Below are 21,981 nucleotides of genomic sequence, written 5' to 3' on the forward strand. Positions count from 1 at the left end.
CTGGAATCGGGGCAGAGCTGGGTCCAGTTCCTTCTCAAGGCCAGCCCCACTGACACGGAGCATGGTCTTCGCAAACTCCCTGCCACTGACTGTTCACTGTGGACCCGGGCTCTATACAGCTTCCACCGCGAGGCAAGAGGAAGAAAGGAGAGGCAGCAAGCAGTCCCGTTCCCACCTGCCCTGCTACTTGTGGTCCTCTGCATCCTCGCCCTTGGGTGGGGCTGCCACCGTGGAGGTGGCCTTGAGGCTCCGCTTTCGCTTCTGCACATTCTGCTCTGGATGGAAGAGGATGACGTAGGTTTTGGGTATGTAGAGCATGCCGAGGGACACCGAGGCACTCAGGCTCAAGGACACGGTTAGCGTGGTTGTCTGGATGTAGATCTAGGCCATGGAAGAGGGGACCAGATGGGACTCATTCCCGCTCTCCCTGCCCCACTCCACACAGTCCTCACCACATACTCTGGAGCTGAGTCTGTTTCAGCTGGGGAACTGGGAATGAGCACTTAGACCAGGACAACAGTATGAGCAGGGGCCCCGCGCCTGAGGGGCTGGCAGCCTCCATGCAGCTCTGGTGTGGGCAGGAGGGAGGGGTGAGGAGGGGTTATTAACAGAGAGACACCTGGGGAAGCCGGGGCATGTCAGTGAATGAGCACGTTTCAAATACATACAAATGAATAAATGGGCAGAGACAAACTTCAGGAGCAGATGGGCAAATAAATGGATGACAGGTGCATAAAATGTTCTGCTGCATACATGAATAAATGATGCAGCAATGGGCTGACGCATTAATGGGTTGGCAGTTATAAAGCACATGAAGGCTGGGCGCAGTGGCTCACGCCTATCATCCCAGCACTTTGGGAGGCCGAGGCAGATGGATCACTTGAGGTCAAGAATTTGAGACCAGCCTGACTAATATGGTGAAACCCCATGTCTACTATAATTACAAAAATTGCCCAGGCGTGGTGGCAGGCACCTGTAGTCCCAGCTACGGGGGAGGCTGAGGCTGGAGAATCACTTGGCCCAGGAGGCGGAGCTTGCAGTGAGCCAAGATCACGCCACTGCACTCCAGCCTGGGCAACAGAGTGAGACTCTGTCTCAAAAAAAAAAAAAAAAAAAAAGCATATGAAGAACTTGAATTAAAAAAAACAAGCTAACTGTAACTGGGTGACAGAGTGAGGCAATATCTCTCAAAGAAATGAAAATGATAAAAAAAAAAAAAAAGAAAAAAAGAAGAGTGAAAGTTAAGAAGAGGGGTTAGAAGCTTGGAAAAGTGAATGAATGAACAAAGTAAGAAGGGAATGAGTGAATGAACAAGCAGCCAGATAAACAAAAGCACGAAGAAGCATTTAATCTCATGAATGAGTCGACCAGCCGGACAGGCAGGAAACAGGCAGCGAGACCTCCTGGGGACCTCATTACCTTTTCAGCTGACTGGGCAGTGCCAAAGAAGATGGGCACGAATGCCAGCCAGATGATGCAGGTGGTGTACATGGTGAAGCCGATGGGCTTGGCCTCGTTGAAGGTCTCGGGCACCCCACGGGCCTTGATGGCGTACACTGTGCACGTGACCATGAGCAGGAGGCTGTAGCCCAGGCAGCCGATGAGAGACAGATCCGACATGTCGCACTTGAGCACCCCTCTGGCCTGCTCGGGGTCCACTGTCCGCTGTTCCTCATAGTCAATCACGCTGTGTGGGGGCCGGGCCCCCAGCCATGCTATCACCCCCACCACCTGCAGGAGCCAACACTGCATCAGACACAGCATTTTCCAGGGACAAATCCATTCCAGCCCTGACAGAGGCCCCTGCAGGTCAGGATCCCCTTGAGGCTCTGGCCTATGGAGGGGATGCTCCACCTCTTCGTGGTGGCTCTCCGGAGCACTCAGTGGAGAAGAGGGGATGGCAGCCCAGGCAGGGGCAGCCCAAGAGGGGTCCTTCCAAAGGCCCGTGACCTGGCAGCTGCGGAGAAGGGCTGTGCCGCCCGTATATGTTGGCAACATCAGTGCAGTGTGCATAAGGGGCAGCTCGGTGTCCTCTTCATGCATTCTAGCCATTACCAATGCCATTTACTGTGCCCCTTCAAGGTAGATGGCTGCGGCCAGAAGCTCTGGAACTGAGGCCCTACTCGCATCGCCTCTCTAGCCTCCTCACGTGTACTGAGCTTCAAAATCAGGGCACGCCACAGGCAAGAGAAACAAAGGAGCACTCAGTGGGGAGGAGCAGGAATGGGAGCTGATGCCGAGGAGTAGTGGAGTCTGTGCAGGCCCTCACAGGGAGGAGATGGAGTTACCCCTCCCTCACATGACAGGAAGCACAACCTCAAGCCAAGGAAAGCTGGGAAACAGGAACAAAGCCACCTGCATAAAGGCGGGACCCTGGAAGGGCTGCCCCACACGTTCGTGCAGGTTGTTCACTGTACAAGAGCGCCTGATTGGGGGCAGGGGTAGAGCTGGAATCCAGCCTGCGTGCCAGTGCCATGCTGAGCACCTGGAGCAGGGCCATGTGATCCTGCTGGAAGGGATGCTTTGCAGTCATCTGCCCACCCAGAAGAAGCAGCTTTCTGTGCTTCTCCCAAAGGCAGCAGACCCCTGAACAAAGGACCTTACAAATAAGTGGATCACGAGGTCAGGAGATCGAGACCAACTTCCAAAATAAGTTTGGAAGTTCCTACTAGAACAAGGCTCCAGGTGGGAAAAAAAAAAAAGTTGCTCATGAGAAACAAAAATGCAAGCCCAGGGCTGCACAGCGGTAACCACCAAAGCGGCCCACAGATGCCGCAGCCCGTGGAGTGGGGAGCGAGCGAGCACGCCTCACTCAGAATGGACTCCTGCAAAATAACAGCAAATGAGCAAAGGACAGGAACAGGCTGAGCCCAGGAGAGGAAAGCCCCATGGCCGGCACACTGGTGCTAAGTGCAGGCGAATTGAAGCCACAGTGAGATGCCATTTTGCAGCCCGTCATGACGTGGTAGTCATGGCAAAACACCTAGGCCAGTTGCAGGCTTGTGTGTTTTTAAAGATCCCTTGTATCTGGAAAAGAGGGTACAGTGTGGGGTGGGCAATGGCTGAGGCTGGGGAGGAGAGCTGGGGGTCCCCAACGGGGTCTAAGCATCTCCACCTGAGGGTGGGGGAGCAGGAGCACCTCAGGCCGGGACGTAGAGGGCACCTTCTCAGGATGTGCGGCACACGGAGACCCTGGGCCTGACCAGGGGACACTCAGGCCCTGTTACGTGGAGGAAGACGGGAGCACCTCCTAGTCACGGAGAACTGCATGACCCGAGGCACGTGGCGTGTGTGGAACGAATAGAGAAGGGGCTCGCCGGGAGTGGACAGCACCGGGAGTGCTCCAAACGGGTGAGCAGGTGTTCGCACTGAGGCCACCCTCCACCTGGCCCTGAGAACCCAGCTGGCCCTGCAGTGTCACACCAGGTCACCCTCCCCAAGCCATCTGTCTATCATACTCTTCACACAGAAAACATCCAGGGCGCCCCAGACTCCAAGAGTTGTCTCCAAGGCTGTAATAACTTTACTGTCTTAGGAAAATCCCCCAAAGGAGCTCCATTATTTAATGGCCAGCACGAAACGCTGGCCACTGGATGGAATTCGACGCTCCACTCCACAGTAAAATGTTGGACCCTGTGCCTCTCATCCACACTGCCCCAGGGAACAGGGCAGCAGAGACTCCCTTGTGGAAACAGGAAAACCGGTCAGATAGCTCTTTGTCCTGTTTCCATATGTGAGCCAAATTATAGAAGAGCATGTTTGGTTTAGAAAATAACTTCACTGTTGTACAGAAAGATCTCTGGAGGCCCACACTCCCCACCTTACTGCCCCGTTTTCCTTCAAGGACCCAGCAGGGGAGATGGCGGCCCTAACTGAGCTGCTGTCACCGGAGGGGAGGGGCTCCATTTCCTGTGGCCTTAAAAAAAAAAAACTCACTGGGCGCAGCGGCTCCCGCCTGTCATCCCAGCACTTTGGGAGGCCGAGGCGAGCGGATCACGAGGTCAGGAGATCAAGACCATCCTGGCTAACACGGTGAAGCCCTGTCTCTACTAAAAATACAAAAAATTAGCCGGGCGTGGTGGCGGGCGCCTGTAGTCCCAGCTACTCGGGAGGCTGAGGCAGGAGAATGGCTTGAACCCGGAAGGCAGAGCTTGCAGGGAGCTGAGATAGCGCTACTGCACTCCAGCCTGGGCGACACAGCGAGACTCCGTCTCAAAAACAAAAAACAAAAAAACAAAAAAACACAGGAACCAAAATAGAAAAGAGTGACTCTAAAAACGGCATTTATCTTTTTGTTTTGAGACAGGGTCTTACTCTGACGCCCAAGCTGGATTGTAGTGGTGCGATCTTGGCTCACAGCAACCTTCAACTCTTGGGCTCAAGTGATCCTCCTATCTCAGCCTCCCAAGTAGCTAGGACTACAGGCACGCACCACCATGCCCGGCTAATTTTCATATGTTTTGCAGAGACAGGGTCATGCCATGTTGCCCAGGCTGGTCTCGAACTCCTGGACTCAGGTGATCCACCCACCTCAGCCTCCGAAGGTGCTAGGACTACAGGCGTGTGCCACTGTGCCTGGCTTTTTTGGCTCTGTAACATTGTGGACAGTCCCCCTCCCTGCCCTGGCCCTTGGGAGCCTACGGACCCACCTGCAGGGAGGTGAGGCTGAAGGTGATGACCAGCTGCGAGGTGGGGCTGATGAAGGGAGGGGGTGTGACCGAGCGCTTGCCCTGCTCAAAGATGCGGTAGATACGGTTGGTCTTGGTGAGCAGGGCAGAGTAGCTGAGGGTCGTGCCCAGGCCCAGGAAGAGCCTGCGGGCGGCACAGACCCCGGCCCCAGGCTCGGCCACCATGAGGAAGGTGATGGCGTAGATGAGGAAGATGCCGGTGAGGAGGACGTAGCTGAGCTCTCGTCCCGAGGCCCGGACGATGGGCGTGTTGTTGTGCCGCACGAAGGTGGCCACCACCGTGGTAGTGGCCACGATGCCTAGCACGGCCAGGAGGAGCGGCGGGGCTGCCCAGGGGGAGGACCAGCTCAGGCGCACCACAGGTGTGGGGCGGCAGCCCGTGTGGTTGGGCGTGGGCCTCATGTCCCCAGGACAGGCCTCGCATGTGAACTCGTCCACCTGGAAGCGGTACCCGTCACAGGCCTCGCAGTGCCAACAGCAGGGGACGCCCTTCACCATCTTCTTCCGCTCCCCCGGCCCGCAGGGCAGGCTGCACAGAGATGAGGGCACCTCGTGGGGGTCGCCAGACCACTGCAGGGCCTCCACCTGGGACGCACAAAACACAGGCTGGGGCGTCTGCCTCCGGGATCCTGGGCCCATGCCCACCCGGGGCTCGGTCTGCACACTCACATCCAGTCTGAGGGTCTCTGCCCACTGGCCCACTGCCTGGTACCCGCCACTGCTGGCACTGCCATTGGTCGCCTGGTACTGGAAGATGTCGTACCGCCCGGGCGCATCTCCGTTCTCGTTGAACATCACAGGGGTTCCTGCGCTGCCTGGAGAGAGAGTCTGTCATCCTCGGTGGTCCTCCAGCCCAGCAGAGCTGGCCTCCTGGGGAGGCCCCAAGGACCAGCAGGAGAAAGGAGGAGCTTAACAAGCATCACTGCTCATAAGGGACGTGCAAATCCAAGCCGCAGGGAGATCCCCCTTCACCCATTGGGATGGCTTCTAGCCAAGAACCAGAAAATAACGAGTGTTGTGAGCGTGCGGAGAAATCGGAACCCTTGTGCACAGTGGGTGGGAAAAGGCTGCAGCCGCTGCAGAAAACAGTGTGGAGCCTCCTCAAAAAATTAAACACATGACCCAGCAGTTCCACTCCTGGGTAGATACTCGAAAGACTAGAAAGCGGGTGGAAAGAAATGCTTGTACAGCCACGTTCACAGCAGCGTTATTCACATAGCCACAAGATGAAAGCAACCCGAGCGTCCACTGACAGAAGAATGGACGAACACGACGGGGCCATTCACACGATGGGATGCGATTCAGCCTTCAAAAGGAAGGCAGTTCTGACCCATGCTATAAAATGGATGGACCTGGAGGACATGATGCTCAGTGAAACAAGCCAGTCACACATGGGCAAATACCGTCTGATGCCACCACAGGAGGTACCGAGGGTAGACAATTCATAGAGAGGGGCCGTGGAATGGCGGTTGCAGGTGCTGGCGGGAGGAGGGGATGGGGAAGTGTTTAATGCATAGAGTTATGGTTTCATAGATGAAGAGTTCTGGGGATAGATGGTGGTGATGGTTGCATAACATTGTGAATTTATTTTTATTTATTTATTTATTTTGAGACAGAGTCTCACTCTGTCGCCCAGGCTAGAGTGCAGTGGCACAATCCCAGCTCACTGCAACCTCTGCCTCCCGGGTTCAAGCAATTCTCCTGTCTCAGACTCCCGAGTAGCAGGGATTACAGGCACCCGCCACCATGCCCAGCTAATTTTTGTATTTTTAGTAGAGACGGGGTTTCACCATGTTGGCCAGGCTGCTCTCGAACTCCTGACCTCAAGTGATCCACCTGTCTCGGCCTCCCAAAGTGCTCGGATTACAGGAGTGAGCCATCGCGCCCAGACTGAATGTATTTAATATCACTGAACTCTACACCTAAAAAATGGTTAAGGTGATACATTTTATATTATATGTATTTTATCACAATTAAAAATGAAAAAAGTTTCACTGTCCAGGCGAGAGGATGAGTTCAGACATGGAGAGAGGTCTGAGTGACAGTATGAAATTGGAATGACTTGAAGAGTGAGCTCTATTTTTCTTACAAGCTTGTTCCACCAGCCTGCAGAGATGCTCTGGAGTCATATTAAATGGAATTGATTAGCAGAGAGCATGGCAGAGAGAAGGTGGTGAGTGAGTGTTCAGCGGAAGAGCGGAGTTTTGAATTGTGTAAAGGATAGTAATTGAACAGAAAGTCATCTCTCCACAAACCATGGACAGAGCTTGAGTCCACTGGGGTCTCCTCAGAAGACACAGTTTTGAGCCCTGACCATACACCAAGCCTGGTGCCAAGGGACAGGTCGGACCCACGCCTGTGCCCGGCGCATGACTCAGAGTGGGCGGCATGTCCCTGGGTAGGCGCCCCACGCAGTCTTAACTGTGCCCCACGTGCACCCCCAGGGTCCAGATGCCCTCAAGCTCTGCGCAGTGGAGGGGAGTGTGGTGTGACCCACTGGGGGTTCCTGGCAGAAGGGATCAGAGAAGCTCCCCAGCATCTGAACTGTGCAAACCAGCGCAGGGAACACTGAAGCCTGGGGAGGGAGCAGTGTTAAAAAGTGGGGACCGGAACTTGTCTCATGTCTTTGGCACTCAGCCCCAGGCGCCCCCGCTCAGCCTCACCCAGCCCTTCCACCCTGAGGTCGTCCCAGGCCTCACAGAAAAATCCAGCCCCCCAGCTGCCCTTCACTGCTGCAGGGGGGCAGGCACCCACTCACCATTGAAGCGGACAGCTCGAATGTACTGCAGAAGCGTCCGCCCATCGGTGGGTTCCATCGCCGGGCACAGGCCTGTGTGCCCAGGGCAGAGCGCCTGGTGCATGCTGTGGAGGGCGTGGGCAATGGCGTACACCGCGTCAATCACAAACTGCACCTTGCCCTCCTGCTCGTAGGTGGAGTCCCGGCCGATGCGTTCCTCGCCTGTCCTAGGGATGCCCAGAGAAAGTGTGCCCGGCCCCCATGCACCCAACCCGGCCTCCCGCCTTCCCCCTCCCCACCCTCCCCACCCTCCCCACCCTGGGCAGCTCTCACCTGTGCATTTGCGGGTGGACTCGTCTGACTGGGTACCTGAGCTGGTCAGTTTGCAGTTAAAATTCTCTTCCCAGAACTCGGCAAACCAAATGTTCCTGCGGTTGTTCTCCAGGGATCGAGTCATGAAGTACTGGTCAAATCCTACAGACAGGGAAGAAGGGGGAGGGTGGCGCTGACCTGAGCCAGCTGTGTTTCTCCTGTGTCTCTCTGCCACTTGCTCACTTTCAGCTAGGCGTGGCCAGGTGAGCTAGGCGTGGCCAGGTGAGCTAGGAGTGGCCAGGTGAGCTAGCAGTGGCCAGGTGACCAAGTTCTGATTGGTGGACTCAGAGCCAACTGGAGGTTCCAGGGTAGCACTTACATGCTGATGCAAACTCAGAGCCTCACCATTTGAAAGACTTTTATCCCTGCTCCTTCTTTCCTGTTAGGATGCTGCTGTGAAGATGTAATGGGTGGAGCCTCAGCAGCCATCTTGTGACTATGAGACCATAAGCAGGAAGACCCAAGGCAACCACAGGGAATGGTGGAACAAAGGAATGGACAGAGCCCAGGGCTTTGAGAGCGCATTCACTCACTGCCCCACGCCTAAAGTCACCAACTCTCAGACCTCCTGTCTTGTGATGAGATGCCTTTATCGCTAAAACTACTCTCAGTCCAGGCTGCCACCTGCACCCAGATGCAACGTAGCTGAAATAAAAGGTGTGATGGTATATATCCCCCTAAGGCTAAGAGGCCCTAGCAGCCAGGGCTCAGCCTTTCCAGGGTCTGTGTTTCATAAAATAGCCCTGAAGGATGTCATCAAGGTGTCCTCGGTCCAGCCTTGGGGAAAATGAGCAATCCTATTGTAAAGTGAGCCATCTGTTCCTGCTGGATTCATCCAGATCCACAGGTGGGACTGGGGGTGCAGGGGCCTCATCACTCTGATCACCAGGATGGTATATTCCGTATCCTTGGTTTCTCTCCCTCCCACCCTCACCCTCAGATTAGAATGTCTTTGGCAGCACTAGAAATACAGGCACTAAATTAAGAAACAAAACCAAAAACCCAACAATTCCTCCCCGTCCAGTGAGTGGAGCGTGCTTTCCTCGCACGCCATCCCAGTCAAGCGCTGCTTGGAGGGACGCGTCCACAGATGATCGGACTCATAGGATCTGGGGATCTGAGAAGGGATCTGGATTATGGCACCAATTACACAGATGCAGAAAATGAGCATCCCCAAGAGGGGGTGCTGGGGAGACGCGTGGGGTGGGGGATGCAGTGCCCCTGGACTCACCGTCGATGGAGGCCCTTTTGGGCAGGATGGTGATGGCCCCGACGGCCACGTCCTCCAGGCTCAAGATGGGCGAGGTCTTGGCTCCCCAGCTGTCTGAGCCGACCCACAGGAAGTGGCCGGTCAGGTTGGCCTGGCGAGCTGCCTCCAGGACCCGCCTGGTAGGAGCAGGGCTGGGGTGAGGGAGGGCCTGGGAGCCTCCTCCAGCTCGGCCCCCATCCCTTCCCACTCTATCCATCTCCCCTGCTCTATAATCACTCACCAGATCCTTGTTTCTCAGGAAAAACGGGGCCGGGGGCATTTAGGGCACCTTCCCTGGGCTTTCCTCTGACCCTAGGCCTGCCCACTTGCTCTGCCCACTGTAACCCACTGTTCAGGGGGCTCAGAGGGACTCCTTGGGGGAAAATCCAGTTGGAAGCCAGCCCCTCCCCACATGCCTCCACCAGTGTCACACCCAGCCTCCTAGGCTGGAGATGAACTCCGGCCGGTGGGTCTCGGGCTGGGGTCCGCAGCCTCTGTATGGACCCTGGGCTCCTTCCCTCACAGCTCATTTTCTGCACTAGGGTCTGCCCAGAGGTCCCTCCCCACACCCCCAGGAGCTGTAAACACAGACACATGTTCTGTGCGCTATTCAGTCTGGGCTTGTGGCGTCTCCCCAGACCAGGCTGCTTCTGAGCCTGGGCACCAGACTCAGAGGCAGCAGCAGGGAAGGTGGGGGGTGCGGGGAGCGGGGGAAAGGGAGGCAGGGAGAGTGTGCAAGGCGGCGATGTGCAAGAGGAGGGGTGGGACCCTCAGGGAGAGCCCCAGGGGCCCGGTGATTGTGCCACTGTCCCACCTGATGTCATCCTCATTGGCAAAGATGATGATGCCCCGGGCGTTGGGCGTCTCCATGAGTCTCCTGATCACCTTGCTGAACTCTCCTGGCTTTGGTTCCCTGGGAATCTTGATAGACTGGGCAATACAGACCCCCCCTGGGCGTTGGGGGTGCCAGAGTCAGCTTCTGTCCCACCCACCCACACACCCACCTGGCCACCGCTGCAGAGGACTGTGTAGCCTGGCTGAAGGGTCTGCAGGGGTGAAGTCTGGCCTGCACCCTCCGCCAAGCCTGAGGCAGGGCTGAGTCGTCCAAAAGAAAGAGGTCCCGCCCACATGGAGCACCAGCCAGGCAACCTCGGCCCAGCATGGACCTGGGCCCCCCATCTTTCTGCTTCTGCCCCAACTGAGGGCCCCGGGCCCACACTATGTAGACTCCTTGGTGCCTCGGAGCCCCCAGCTTACCAGCCTCTCGAGAGATCTGAACGAAGGCCTCAACCCCACTTTCGCCATAGTTGCCCTCAGAGGCCAGCGTGGACACATAGTTCCATCCCAGTGCCCTCACGATGTCCACCATGGCCTGCGCCTGGTAGGAGTCGGGTGGCACCACCCGGGAGAAGAAGTCATAGCGCGTGGAGTCGCTGAGCTCCGGGGCTGTGGAGGCATAGCTGATCTGGGGTATCTGTGGGGCAGGAAGGACAGCTGGGCTGTGGATGGAGGTCAGTAACTCGAGAGAGGGAGGGCAAGGGGGGCCCAGGACACGGACGGGGCACAGAAGGTGTGTGGCAGGGACCTGGGACACAGATGGGAGATGGAAGGGTTGGGGTGGGGACCTGGGGCCGGCTGGAGCAGCCACCTGGAAAGGCTGGAAGCTGTGGGCAAGGTCTGTGTTTTGCGAGTGGGCCTGAGAATTCCGTGAATGCTGTGCAGGTGGGAGGTATGCAGGGCTGGGGAGAGGGCAGGACCGCCACATATACTGGTACAAGCTGTGTCCTGAACAAAAACCCCCCAGCAGAGGGCCTGCAGCCCATCCAGCTACATCTGCCTGTCCTAGTCAGCCCCAGGGCAAAGCATGTTTTCTTGATTCACACCAAGGGGTGGTCTGCAGGGACGGGCAGCCCTAGGAGGGATTAGGGCAGACAGGGGAGCAGCAGGGGGTGTTCGGTTTAAAGCTGTGTCTGGCCTAGGATGGGGTTTGTTGGAAACTGGGTTTCTCTGCATGCATTAGAGTGATTAACAGCAGAGACCAGAGGCTGAACTGACCGGGGAGTGTGGAGGCAGAGAGACGGGGCTGAGAAGGCCGCCAAGAGGGGGCTATGGGGCTCCAGGGCAAGAGGGGCTATAGCAGGAGCTGGTGTGAAGGCCAGAGAGGGGGAGTTTCTGGAAGGAGGGAGGGGGGCTGGTCCAGGGTTGTTTGAAGCAGGATAGAAAGTATAGAGACAGCATGAAAAGGAAGCCGGGAGTGGCAGGGAGAGAGAAAGAAAGAGGGAAGGTGGGGCTGGAGAGAAACAAGAAGGAGAGAGGGAGAGAGAGAGAGAGAAACAACTGAGGAGACCGAGAGACGAGAAAGGCCCAGTGGCCACAACTCAGTGAATAATGCTGTGGTCCTCCCAGCTCTCCTGGACACTTGAGTTTGGGAACAACCCTCCCATGCCCCCTGGACCTCCCGAGGGAAGTTAATGTAAAATGCCTGCCCGCACGGTCATGTGGCTGGGAAATGAATGTAGTTCTTTTAGACCAGGAATTGCAGCTTCTTGCCTGTGGCTGTGTTTTGCACAGTTTTTATTAATGTTTGCATTTCTAGCCGGGCAGCACAACCTCAATCTGGGCTGAGCTGGCAGCAGCGGGCCCTGGGCTCACAGAGTCCTGCCCGCCTGAGTCCCCAACTGGGCCCCTGAAGGCCTTGGGGTCTGGAATCTCTGCATTCGACCTAGAGGACAGAGACAGAAACTAGAGCTCTAGGCAGGGCTGGGGACACATACAGGTGGGTGAAAAACCCCTGGGCGGCCACACAGCCTGTCTGGTGCCAGCGTGGAGATGTCACATCAACACTGCCAATCCGAGGAAACAGGGATGGGGGCTTTCATGTGCGCAGACGACAGGGAGCGGCCCCGCACACCTGGAACAAACACAGACGCTGCGCCCGGGAGTCGGAGAAGCTCTCAGGAAACAGAAGTTCCTCTCCTAGGTAGATGGAGGCTAGGCCTTCCTCCTTCACAGAGAGCCGCATGCACACAGGCCCCTCCCGCCACAGAACCCCAGAAAAACTGTCCCACAACCAACCCCCGGTGAATGACCAAATCGAAAACCCCCAAACTTGTATGCCAAAGCCCTCCTAATCCCGATTCTGCTGGCCCCTAGGACTGCAAGGAACACGCTGCCCCTCACGGGACAGTTCCCTACGTTTGAGGACAGAGCAGGGCCAGCCCGGGCACCTGCGCAGGGCAGGGTGCAGGAGACCAGAGCTCAGAAGGGAACGCCCCGCCCTGCTCTCAGATGCCCCTTGAGGGAGAGTTCAAGGCATTTTGAAAATAAATTTAAATGATCAAAAAAGAGAAAGACCAGACCTTTCAGGCCTATCCATCCCCCACAGCAGCCCAGGGACACGTCCCAGTTGCTGCTCTGGAAGAAGGGCCCGGGTTCCAAAGAAAACTCCAAGTTGAAACATCACTCGAGCGCTCCGCAGGCCCAGGGCGCAGGAGCACCTTGTATGGTTGCAGGGGCTGTGCCCAGAACAAGGGCACCCGAGCAGGCTGGCAAATGGGGACTGAAGTCAGGCCGCCCTCCCCAGCCAACCGGCCAGAGGCGTAGGTGGCACCCGCCCGGGAAGGGGCGCCCTTGCGGGGCGGGGTAGACAAGGGCGGCTGGAGTGTTTGGGTGGATCCGATTCAGGCCAGCGTCGGGCTCAACTGACAGGGCTTCTTTGACGCTGTGTGAATTCGAGTGATTAAAACGGAGACTCTTCCAGAAGAAGTAAAGGAAGGAGACTTGGGCCACCCCAGGGCGAGGACGGGAGAGAGACGCTGGACACCGAGCCCGGCCCCGCGGCCCTCACCGCAAACAGGCGCAGCACGTTGGCGACCATGATGGAGACGGAGCTGGCCGAGGCGCCCACGACGGCCACGACGCGCTCGGGGGGCGCGGTGCGCAGCGGAGGGACGCCTCCTGGGCAGCGCACGCCCACCTCGTCGCCGTCGCCGCGGCCGCGGATCAGCGCCTGCACGAAGCTCAGCGCCTGCTCCAGCGCGTAGGTGTCCCGCGAGCAGGTGTCCAGCAGCCGCGCGCCCAGGCGCACGCCGGGCAGCAGCTCGGGGTCGGCGTTAACGCGGTCCAGCGCGTACAGCATGGCCTCCAGCCGGTGCACGCCCTGCTCCTTCTTCAGCGGCCCGCACGCCCGGCCCGCCGCGCCCCGCGCGTGCACCGGGAACAGGCCGCCCAGCGTCAGGCCGCCCGCCAGGCGCACAGAGCCCGCGGCGCGCGCCAGGCCCGCCTGCGCCAGCCACGCCAGCGGCAGCAGCGCCACGAGCAGCGGCTCCCGGGCTCTCCGGGGCCGCGCCATCGGCTCGTCTAGCGGGCTGCGGGGAGACAGAGGGGCGGGGAACGCTCTGAGGGCGGGGGAAGGAGAGCGCGGGCTCGGGGCGCGGGGAGGGACACCGGGGTCCTGGGGAGAAGGCGCTCGGGGCGCGCCTTCCACTTTGGCTCTGGGGAGTTAGCTCAGCCGGCCTGCCCCGGCCTCCGTCTCGCTCTTACAAACGCTGAACCCTATCGCCCGGGGTCCCGCCCGACCACTGCCTCCACCCCTCCAGCCCTGCCACTTCCCGACAGCTTGGCCCCTCTTCCTCGGGGTCCATCCCCAGCGCACACCCAGGCTCCCCTCCAAGCCAGTCACCTGCGCCAGCCGCTGTCGGTTCAGGACAAGTCTGTGACAGATGCGGCCGAGGCCCTGAGCGAGAGAGGATTTAAGGATTCTAGGGAGGGATGAGAGACCGCTCCGAGGGTGGAGACCCCTCCTGAGTGTGGGGGGTGGCGGTGCTGGCTCTCCCCGCATCTCCTTCCCCTCCCTCTCCTAATCTCTGGGTCTGTTTTCCTGTTTTCCTGTCTTTGGTTTGCGTCTGACTCAGACTGTCTGGCTGTCTCTCTGGGGCTGTGTCTGACACAGTCTCTGTCCATCTCTATGTCAGTCTTCTTCTGCCTCTAGGTCTCTGTTTCTCAGTCTCTGTCTCTGGCTTTCTGCCTCTGTCCTCTTCTTGGAAATCTTTTCTGTCTCTGTCCCTTCCTGCCTCTCCCTGCGGTTATCTCTCTCTGTCCCTGACCCCTTTTCTGTCTCTCTGTCTCTGTCCTGGCCACCAGTGCTCCTGACTGCAGTTGCCTAAGGTATTCCCCAGCTTTCTCCTTGCAGAACCCTGCAGGGGGCAGGGGCTGCCTGAGCTGGGAGGGCCTGAGCAAGAGGAGGAAGAGCGAGGGGCAGGAAGGGGCCAGGAGGGAGAAGCCTTTAGTATTAGCGAACTTACAACACCCTGCAGTCGAGAAACAGCCCTCGAGGAGTGAGTTGAGTTGCCCAAGTGCATGCAGCTGGCATGTGTGGGCATCAGGATTCACACCCAGAATGGCATGAAACAAACAGCCCACACTGCCTTGGAGGGAGGGAGGGGAGGGGCCGGCTTTCCTCGCAGCTCGCACTCCCGCCTATTGCTTGGGAGGATGGAACCCCGCGGGGTCGTTCTGGCTCCGTATAAAGTCTCCTCGGGCTCTGGGTCTGAGGCAGCCGCTCGAGCTGCGGTGCTCACTGTGCCAACGCTCTCTGTACCTAACTCCCCATCTCATCGTGGAGGCCAAGGTGAGGGGGCTTGGCCAAAAGATGCTTTTATCATCCCCCCATCCGAGGCCCAGGATTTGGCTCTCTGATGCCAAGAGAGCAAAGGGCGTCCTGGAGACAGGTGGTGAGCTCCTAGCCACAGGGATTAGCAGGCTCGTCGTCCGAGGGCCTGAGCCGGCTTGGGCTCCATTAGACAGGCTGGATTAGGGTGGCTGCGGGGATTTGGACAAGGCTGGTAGAGGGAGCAAGCAAGAAACATGCCACCTTTCTCTCTTCCCCCGCCTCTCCCAGGCCCCGATAGTTTCTACTGCCAGAACCACTTCTCCTGGTGGAAGCCCAGAGTCAACAGGCTGGGCCTAGCCCTGCTCCTATCCATTTTAACAGTGGGAAGGCTGGGGAGCTTGGCTGGTGCCAGGCCCTGAGCCTGACATTGCAAAGGACTGCATAAACTGGGCTTGGGAGGGGGATGGGCCCTTCCCTGTTCAGGACGAGCCTGACAGCTCCCAGCACACAGCAGCCTCCTGCTTGGCATGACCAAGGCAGCCACTGCCCCTGTCTGGAGGACAGACCATCAGGAAGCGGGGGCAGCAGCTGGGGGACTGGCAGGGGGTCCTCGCCCTGTAGGAGGGAGGCACGCACACCTGTGAGCAGGGGGCTGGAGGAGAAGGGGAGGGGGGTGGCAGGATTTTAGTCCTGATGGAGATTTGGCTCTTGGAGGGGTGGAGGATGGCATAGCTGCTGGGGCATTCCCTGAGAATATGAGGACCAGAGACACAGCTGAGCAGGTCAAGGAGGGCAGAAGCCAAGAGTTCGGGTTTGGGCAGGAAAGTGGAGGCTTCGTGGTTCATGAGCCTGGAACTGAGGGAAGAGGCCAGGCGGGAGAGAAAGCTGAGGTGGGATCGCCACGGTGGTGTTTAAAGCCGTGGGACACAGGAGTTCCCTGGGGCTGAGAGTGTGGACAGACAGTGAGGTTGGAGCCCCAGGAACCCCAACATGCGGGTCTGAGCAGAAGTAAGGAGACTGGGAGGGGGTGGCCGAGGAGTTAGAGGAGAAGCAGGAGCGTAGGCACCAGAGGAGCCCAGAAACAAGGACTGAGGAAGGAGGGAACATTCAGCATAATTTATTCAGCCCCGTGCAGGGGCAGAAGGCCAAAGTGCACCTCGCACAGGCCATAGGGCCCTCTTACAGCATCCTGATACAGCTGCTCAGGCTCGATGAGGTAGCACAGAATTTTTACAAAATGCACAGGACGTCATTTAAAAGGTTGCCCGAAGAAGAAGTCCTGCTGTTCCCTGACCCTGGGACTGTTTTCCTCAGCTGGGCTGCCATGGCAGAGTTCCACACAGACAGTCAAAGAACAGAGATTTTTTTTTTTATGGTGAAAAGCTTTAATAACAGACAATGTGATTTCATACGCAACCAATCAGCAGATTAACAAATCATTTAACTTTCTTTATATAAAACCAATATTCCACTCAAGAAAGATGAACCAAAATGGATCCTTTTACACTCACCAACCTAACTGAGTACAAATGAAGTCCATGATGTACCCCATTAGCATGCTACATGTGTGTCAGTAAAACAAGCCCTCCCCCACCCCAAGCCCTGGCCCCCTGGCAAACAGATAAATGACGTGCACTGCATGATGATACCATAGGTGAGAACTTTGGTTCATGCAGTCAGCTGGCATAGAGGTTGCACCCCAAAACCCCCGCCCTAGCACCCAAAGTCAGTCGGTGGTGGGGGCTCATGGTGTCAGCTGTGTTCTTTCCACACCAGGTGAATACTGTGGTCAGGAATACTGGTGGCAAAGGCCAAGCCCGTGTCATTGTGCCCATCTGCTCCATTCAGCCAGGATGCTTCGCCTGCCAGGAAGCTTGAGCCTCTCTTTGATTTCTTGTACTCTGGAAGAGGCCAGCGACTAATCAGGCTCTGGGTCTGCAAGTCCATGATGTACAAGGTGGCAGCTGCCAAACAGTAGGGCAACAATATTTCCAAAGCCAAGCAAGGCCAAGTTTGCTATCTCAGGAGTCTTGATGACCCTGAGAATATCATAACTGTTGGCAAAGTCCCGCTGCTAGAGACCGAGGGCTGAACTACAAACAATGTATTTGCCATCAACACGAAGTCTTGGCTGCAGGCGGATACTTCTAACCTCAGAGACAAGATGATGTCTTTAAGCACTTGCAGTTGATTTCTGTCCCAGTTGGCCAAATCTTAATCTCATATTTGTCTGCACTTAAGAGGAGGTATCCTTCAGGGCTGTGTGCAAGAGAGACTCGACTTTGCGCTTCTGCAGAACTACCTTGGTGACCCATGCCGTGTGCCCAGTGAGTGTGCTCAGGCATGCCCCAGTAGATAAAGTCCATCCTTTCACAGTGAAGGCCGCAGAGCCGCTCACCAAGGTATCATTGTAGTCCACGCTAAACACTGCCTGCGTGTGCCCGCGAAAGTGCTGGATCCTGGCTCTGGAACTCCATTCCCAGCAAGCCACAGTGTCGTCAAAGGAGCCTGTCACAAGCTTCTGTTCATTGAACTTCACCACGGCACAAGTGTGGGTCTGAATGCCACAAACGCACTGCCCTGTGGTCACACCCCATAGCTTTGCAGACCCTGTGGCTGTTTTCCTCAGCTGGGCGGCCATAACAAAGCCCCACAGACAGAGGGTTAAAGAACAGAGATTTGTCTTCCCACTGCTCTGGAGGCTGGGCGTCTGAGATCAGGGTGCCAGCGTGGTGGGTTCTGGGGCGGGCCTCTCCCTGGCTTGCAGACCATCCTCTTCTCCTTGCGTCCTCATGTGGCCTTTTCTTGGTGTGTGCAGGAGGAGGGAGAGTCCTCTTGTCCTCTGCTCATGAGGCCACCAGTCCTATCGGATTCGGGCTTCACCCTCGCGACGTCATCTAACCTCATCCCCTGTTACAGCTCCATCCGCTCTTACAGCACTCACATTGCCAGTAGGGCTTCCGCGTAAGAATTTGGGGACACAACTCCCTCCATAGCCCTCTGACTGGGCCTGAGGCATCCGGGGGAAAGAGCAAAGGGCACCCAGTGGGACTATAGGGGGGTGGTTCAGTGCACACTCAGGGCTACAGAGCCCAGGTCTAAATCTTGGCCCGGTCACTTTTTATCAAGGTGACCTTGAGCAAGTCTCTGTACCTTTATTTAGCCTCAGTGTCCGTATCTTTTTTTTTTTTTTTTTTTTTTGAGACAGAGTCTCGCTCTGTCGCCCAGGCTGGAGTGCAGTGGTGCAAACTCCGCCTCCCCGGTTCAAATGATTCTCCTGCCTCAGTCTCCTGAGTAGCTGGGATTACAGGCGCCCGCCACCAAGTCTGGCTAATTTTTGTATTTTTAGTAGAGACGTGGTTTCACCATATTAGCCAGGCTGGTCTCGAACCCCTGACCTCGTGATCCGCCCACCTCGCTCTCCCAAAGTGCTGGGATTACAGGTGTGAGCCACCACGCCCGGCCATCAGTGTCCACATCTTTTAAGTGGAAAACTTGATATGGCAAATTCTAGTGTTTTAAAATTTCAATTCAATGTTTCTTTTTTTTTTTTTTTGAGAGGGAGTCTCGCTCTGTCGCCCAGGCTGGAGTGCAGTGGTGCGATCTCGGCTCACTGCAAGCTCCGCCTCCTGGGTTCATGCCATTCTCCTGCCTCAGCCTCCAGAGTAGCTGGGACTACAGCCCCCCGCCACCACACCTGGCTAATTTTTTGTATTTTTAGTAGAGACGGGGTTTCACCGTGTTAGCCAGGATGGTCTCAATCTTCTGACCTCATGATCCGCCTGCTTTTGCCTTCCAAAGTGCTGGGATTACAGGCGTGAGCCACCGCGCCCGGCCGAGAGGGAGTATTTTCAAAAGGAAAATCATAAAGTAATTTGATCAAATCTGAATCTTATCCTAAGTAAAAGGCCCAAACAGCTTTCCAAAGGAATTGAACGCATCATATTGGGGTTTAGAATTCATCATTTTCATGATACCAGTCCATGTGGTTTTTATTGCTTGTCATTGGCATTGGCTTGAAGTTCAACATGAACACCAACTCTTGGGCTCACAGTTTTGATAATGGAGGAACCGCCTCCGTTTTGAAACAGAAATGTTTAAGTGCACAATGCACCAGACACTGGTTTATAAAGGCTGTGTTTTATTTAAGCTGCCTTTCCACAGGGCAATGAGGGATTTCAAACATGAAATATATTTGAGAAACTTCATTTTAAGGAACCCATTAGTTAGGGGATATTGTTTTGTTTTTAAACAGGAAGATCTTTAACCAGAACACAAATTTTCTTCAAAATTAGAGAAATCAAAGTACTATACAACAAGGCCATAGAATATATCTCCGAGAAGTCATCCCAGATCTACAGTGAACATCTACTCACAACATGGCTCAGAAAACTTTTTCTTTTTGACTTTTTTGGGGCTTTTTTTTTTTTGACAGGGTTTTGCTCTGTCACCCAGACTGGAGTACAGTGGCCCAATCATGGCTCACTGCAGCTTCCACCTCCTAGGCTCAAGCAATCCTTCCACCTCAGCCTCCCAAAGTACTGAGATTGCAGGCACAAGCCACCATGCCTAGCCAAGAAAACTTTTTCCTAAAGGGACATGTGTAGGCTGAATAATACCCTTGCTTCTGTCCAAGTTCTAATTCCCAGAACCTGTGAGTGCTGCCTTATATAGCAAAGGGGACTTTATAGACGTGATCAGATTAAGGTTGTGAGATCCTGAATTGTCACGTGGGCCCCATGTAGTCGTAGGGCCCTTAGGAATAAGAGAAGGTGCCATGAAGATGGCAGCAGGGAGTGATGCAAAGATGCTAAATGTAGGCTTTGAAGATGCAGAAAGGGCCAAGGAATGCAGCTCTGACACCTGGGAAAGGCAAGGAAGTGGATCTCCCTGAGAGCACCTGGACGGGGGCAGTCCTGCTGACACCCTGATTTCCATCCCGTGAAACTGGTTTCAGACTGTGAGAGAATCAATTTGCATTGTTGTCATGAACTGAGTTTGTGGTAACTTGTTACAGCACCAATAGAAAACCAGTGAATAAACATGTTTGGCTTTGCCCCTCTGTCATAACTGTTGACCTCTGCCCCTGTGGCACAGACACCATCACAGGCAATAGCCAGAGTCAGCCCCGCGGGCTCGGCCAGGGATGGAAGCCACTCGGCAGCCGCGTGACCAGAGTCAGCCCCGCGGGCTCTGCCAGGGATGGAAGCCACTCGGCAGCCGTGTGACCAGAGTCAGCCCCGCGGGCTCGGCCAGGGATGGAAGCCACTTGGCAGTTGTGTGACTGGGATTCTCATGATCAGCATCGGCTTAGCTCAGGATCCCCAACGACTGCAACCACTAAACCTGAGACAGGGCTCTGGAGGGCCAGCTGGAGGCCACAGCAACACACACACACACACACACACACACACACACACACACACACACACACAGCAAGAGAAAAAGCCTGGGAATGATGACACTACAGAGTTGTGGATAAAAGACAGTCTTTTCAATCAATGAAGTGGGAAAATTAGGTGCCCCTATGAAAATAAAAGGAACTACACCCCTACCTCATTCCACACACCAAAATCAATTCAGATGCATTATTTACCTAAATGGGAAATGCAAACTGTGTTAGTCTGTTCTCACACTGCTATAAAGAACTACCTGAGATTAGGTAATTTATGAAGAAAAAAGTTTTAATTGACTCACAATTCCACATGCTCTACAGGAAACACGGTTGAGGAGACCTCAGGAAACTTAAAATCATGGCAGAAGGGGAAGGAGAAGCAGGCGTGTCTTCACATGGCCAGAGCAAGAGGAGTAGAGAGAAGGGGGACGTGCTACACATTTTTAAACAACCAGACCTTGTGAGAGCTCGCTCGCTATCATGAGAACAGCAACGGGGAAGTCTGCCCCCATGATCCAGTCACCTCCCACCCGGCCCCACCTCCAATACTCGGGATCACATTTCAACATGAGATTTGCATGGGGAACAGAGGCAAACCATATCACAAACCAATAGATAGGTCAAAGATTGTAGGTGAGAGTATTTCTTGACCTTAGGGAAAGATATCTTAAACTGAACACACAAGAAACTAATCATAAAAGAAAGGAACTATACATTTGGTAACCTTAAAATTAAGAACTCTCTTACAGACAGCATAAGGATAAGGATGAAATGTTGATAATGATCAAAGCTAGATGATAGGTTTATAAGAGTTCATAACAGTATTTTTCTAGAAAACAAAACGAGAGGAAAAGACACCATAAAGAGAGGGAAAAGGCAAGCCACCAAGTGGGAGAAGATGTTTATAACTCATATAACCAACAAAGCGCTAGGCTACAGCATGCAGACGGAACTTCTACGAATCAATCATAAAAACAAAAATTACACATTAGAAAAATGGGCAAAAGATTTGAGCAGTCAGTTCACAAAAAAGGGTATCAAAATATCTATAACAATATGAAAAAATTTAGCCTTGTTAAAATTAGGGAAATGTAGATTTAAACCACAATGAACTATCCAGCAGAAAGGCTAAAATTGAAGAGATTCAAAATTCTCTGTGTTAAGGGTGATGAAACATACGAACCCTCATGCACTGCCAGTGGGAGGGTAAATTGGTGCAATCTGCAAGAACACAGTCTTGAATTATTTACTAAAGTCGAAGATACACATGCCCTAGGTCTCAGCAATTATATTTGTAGGTATATTCCCTAGAGAAATGAATGCACAGATATATGCATATGAACATTCAAGGTACTGTTATTTATTAGAGAAAAAAATGGAACAAATGAAAGGTACATTGTAGAATGAATAAATAACTTGTGGTATTCCATGCACTGAAATGGAATATTATATAGAAAAAGGAGTGAGCCAAAGTGACAAGTAATAGCACAGATTAATCGTCCATATAATTGAACACGCATACTGTAATTCCATTTTTCATAATATCCATAAACAGGCAAAGTAAATCACAGTATGTAGAGATGCACACTTCCGTAGTAAAAGCACAAAGAAATGCAAAGAAGGATCATGACTGGGAGGTGACTTGTGAGAGCACTTGTGGGTTGTGAGGGATTATGCAGGTGTTTTTATTTATTTATTTATTTATTTATTTATTTTTTTTGAGACGGAGTCTCGCTCTATCACCCAGGCTGGAGTGCAGTGGTGCGATCTCAGCTCACTGTAAGCTCCGCCTCCCGAGTTCATGCCATTCTCCTGCCTCAGCCTCCCGAGTAGCTGGGACTACAGGCACCCACCACCACGCCTGGCTAATTTTTTTGTATTTTTAGTAGACACGGGGTTTCACCATGTTAGCCAGGATGGTCTCGATCT

The 21,981-nt window shown here is 54.8% G+C and overlaps 2 protein-coding genes and 1 pseudogene across 2 annotated transcripts in view; 1 reads left to right on the top strand and 2 right to left on the bottom strand.

Moving 5' to 3' along the window:
* The window catches only part of ZNF454 (zinc finger protein 454), a 54,059-nt gene extending 44,153 nt beyond the window's left edge, over window positions 1–9,906 (top strand). The window contains exon 6 of the transcript XR_008548167.2: window positions 8,184–9,906. The gene's annotated coding sequence lies outside the window, so the exon portion shown is untranslated. The remainder of the gene's footprint in view (window positions 1–8,183) is intronic.
* Window positions 184–13,397, bottom strand: GRM6 (glutamate metabotropic receptor 6). Its single transcript, NM_001164699.1, is given in 10 exon segments — window positions 184–381; window positions 1,420–1,731; window positions 4,650–5,273; window positions 5,358–5,503; window positions 7,447–7,647; window positions 7,759–7,899; window positions 9,029–9,183; window positions 9,861–9,996; window positions 10,304–10,520; window positions 12,894–13,397. Coding segments are annotated over 10 exon segments (2,634 nt in total).
* Window positions 13,398–16,409: 3,012 nt separating this feature from the next.
* Window positions 16,410–17,298, bottom strand: LOC471769 (F-box/WD repeat-containing protein 2-like; annotated as a pseudogene).
* Window positions 17,299–21,981: the final 4,683 nt, after the last annotated feature.

This window comes from Pan troglodytes, chromosome 4, assembly GCF_028858775.2.
Source record: "Pan troglodytes isolate AG18354 chromosome 4, NHGRI_mPanTro3-v2.0_pri, whole genome shotgun sequence".
Lineage (NCBI taxonomy): Eukaryota > Metazoa > Chordata > Mammalia > Primates > Hominidae > Pan > Pan troglodytes.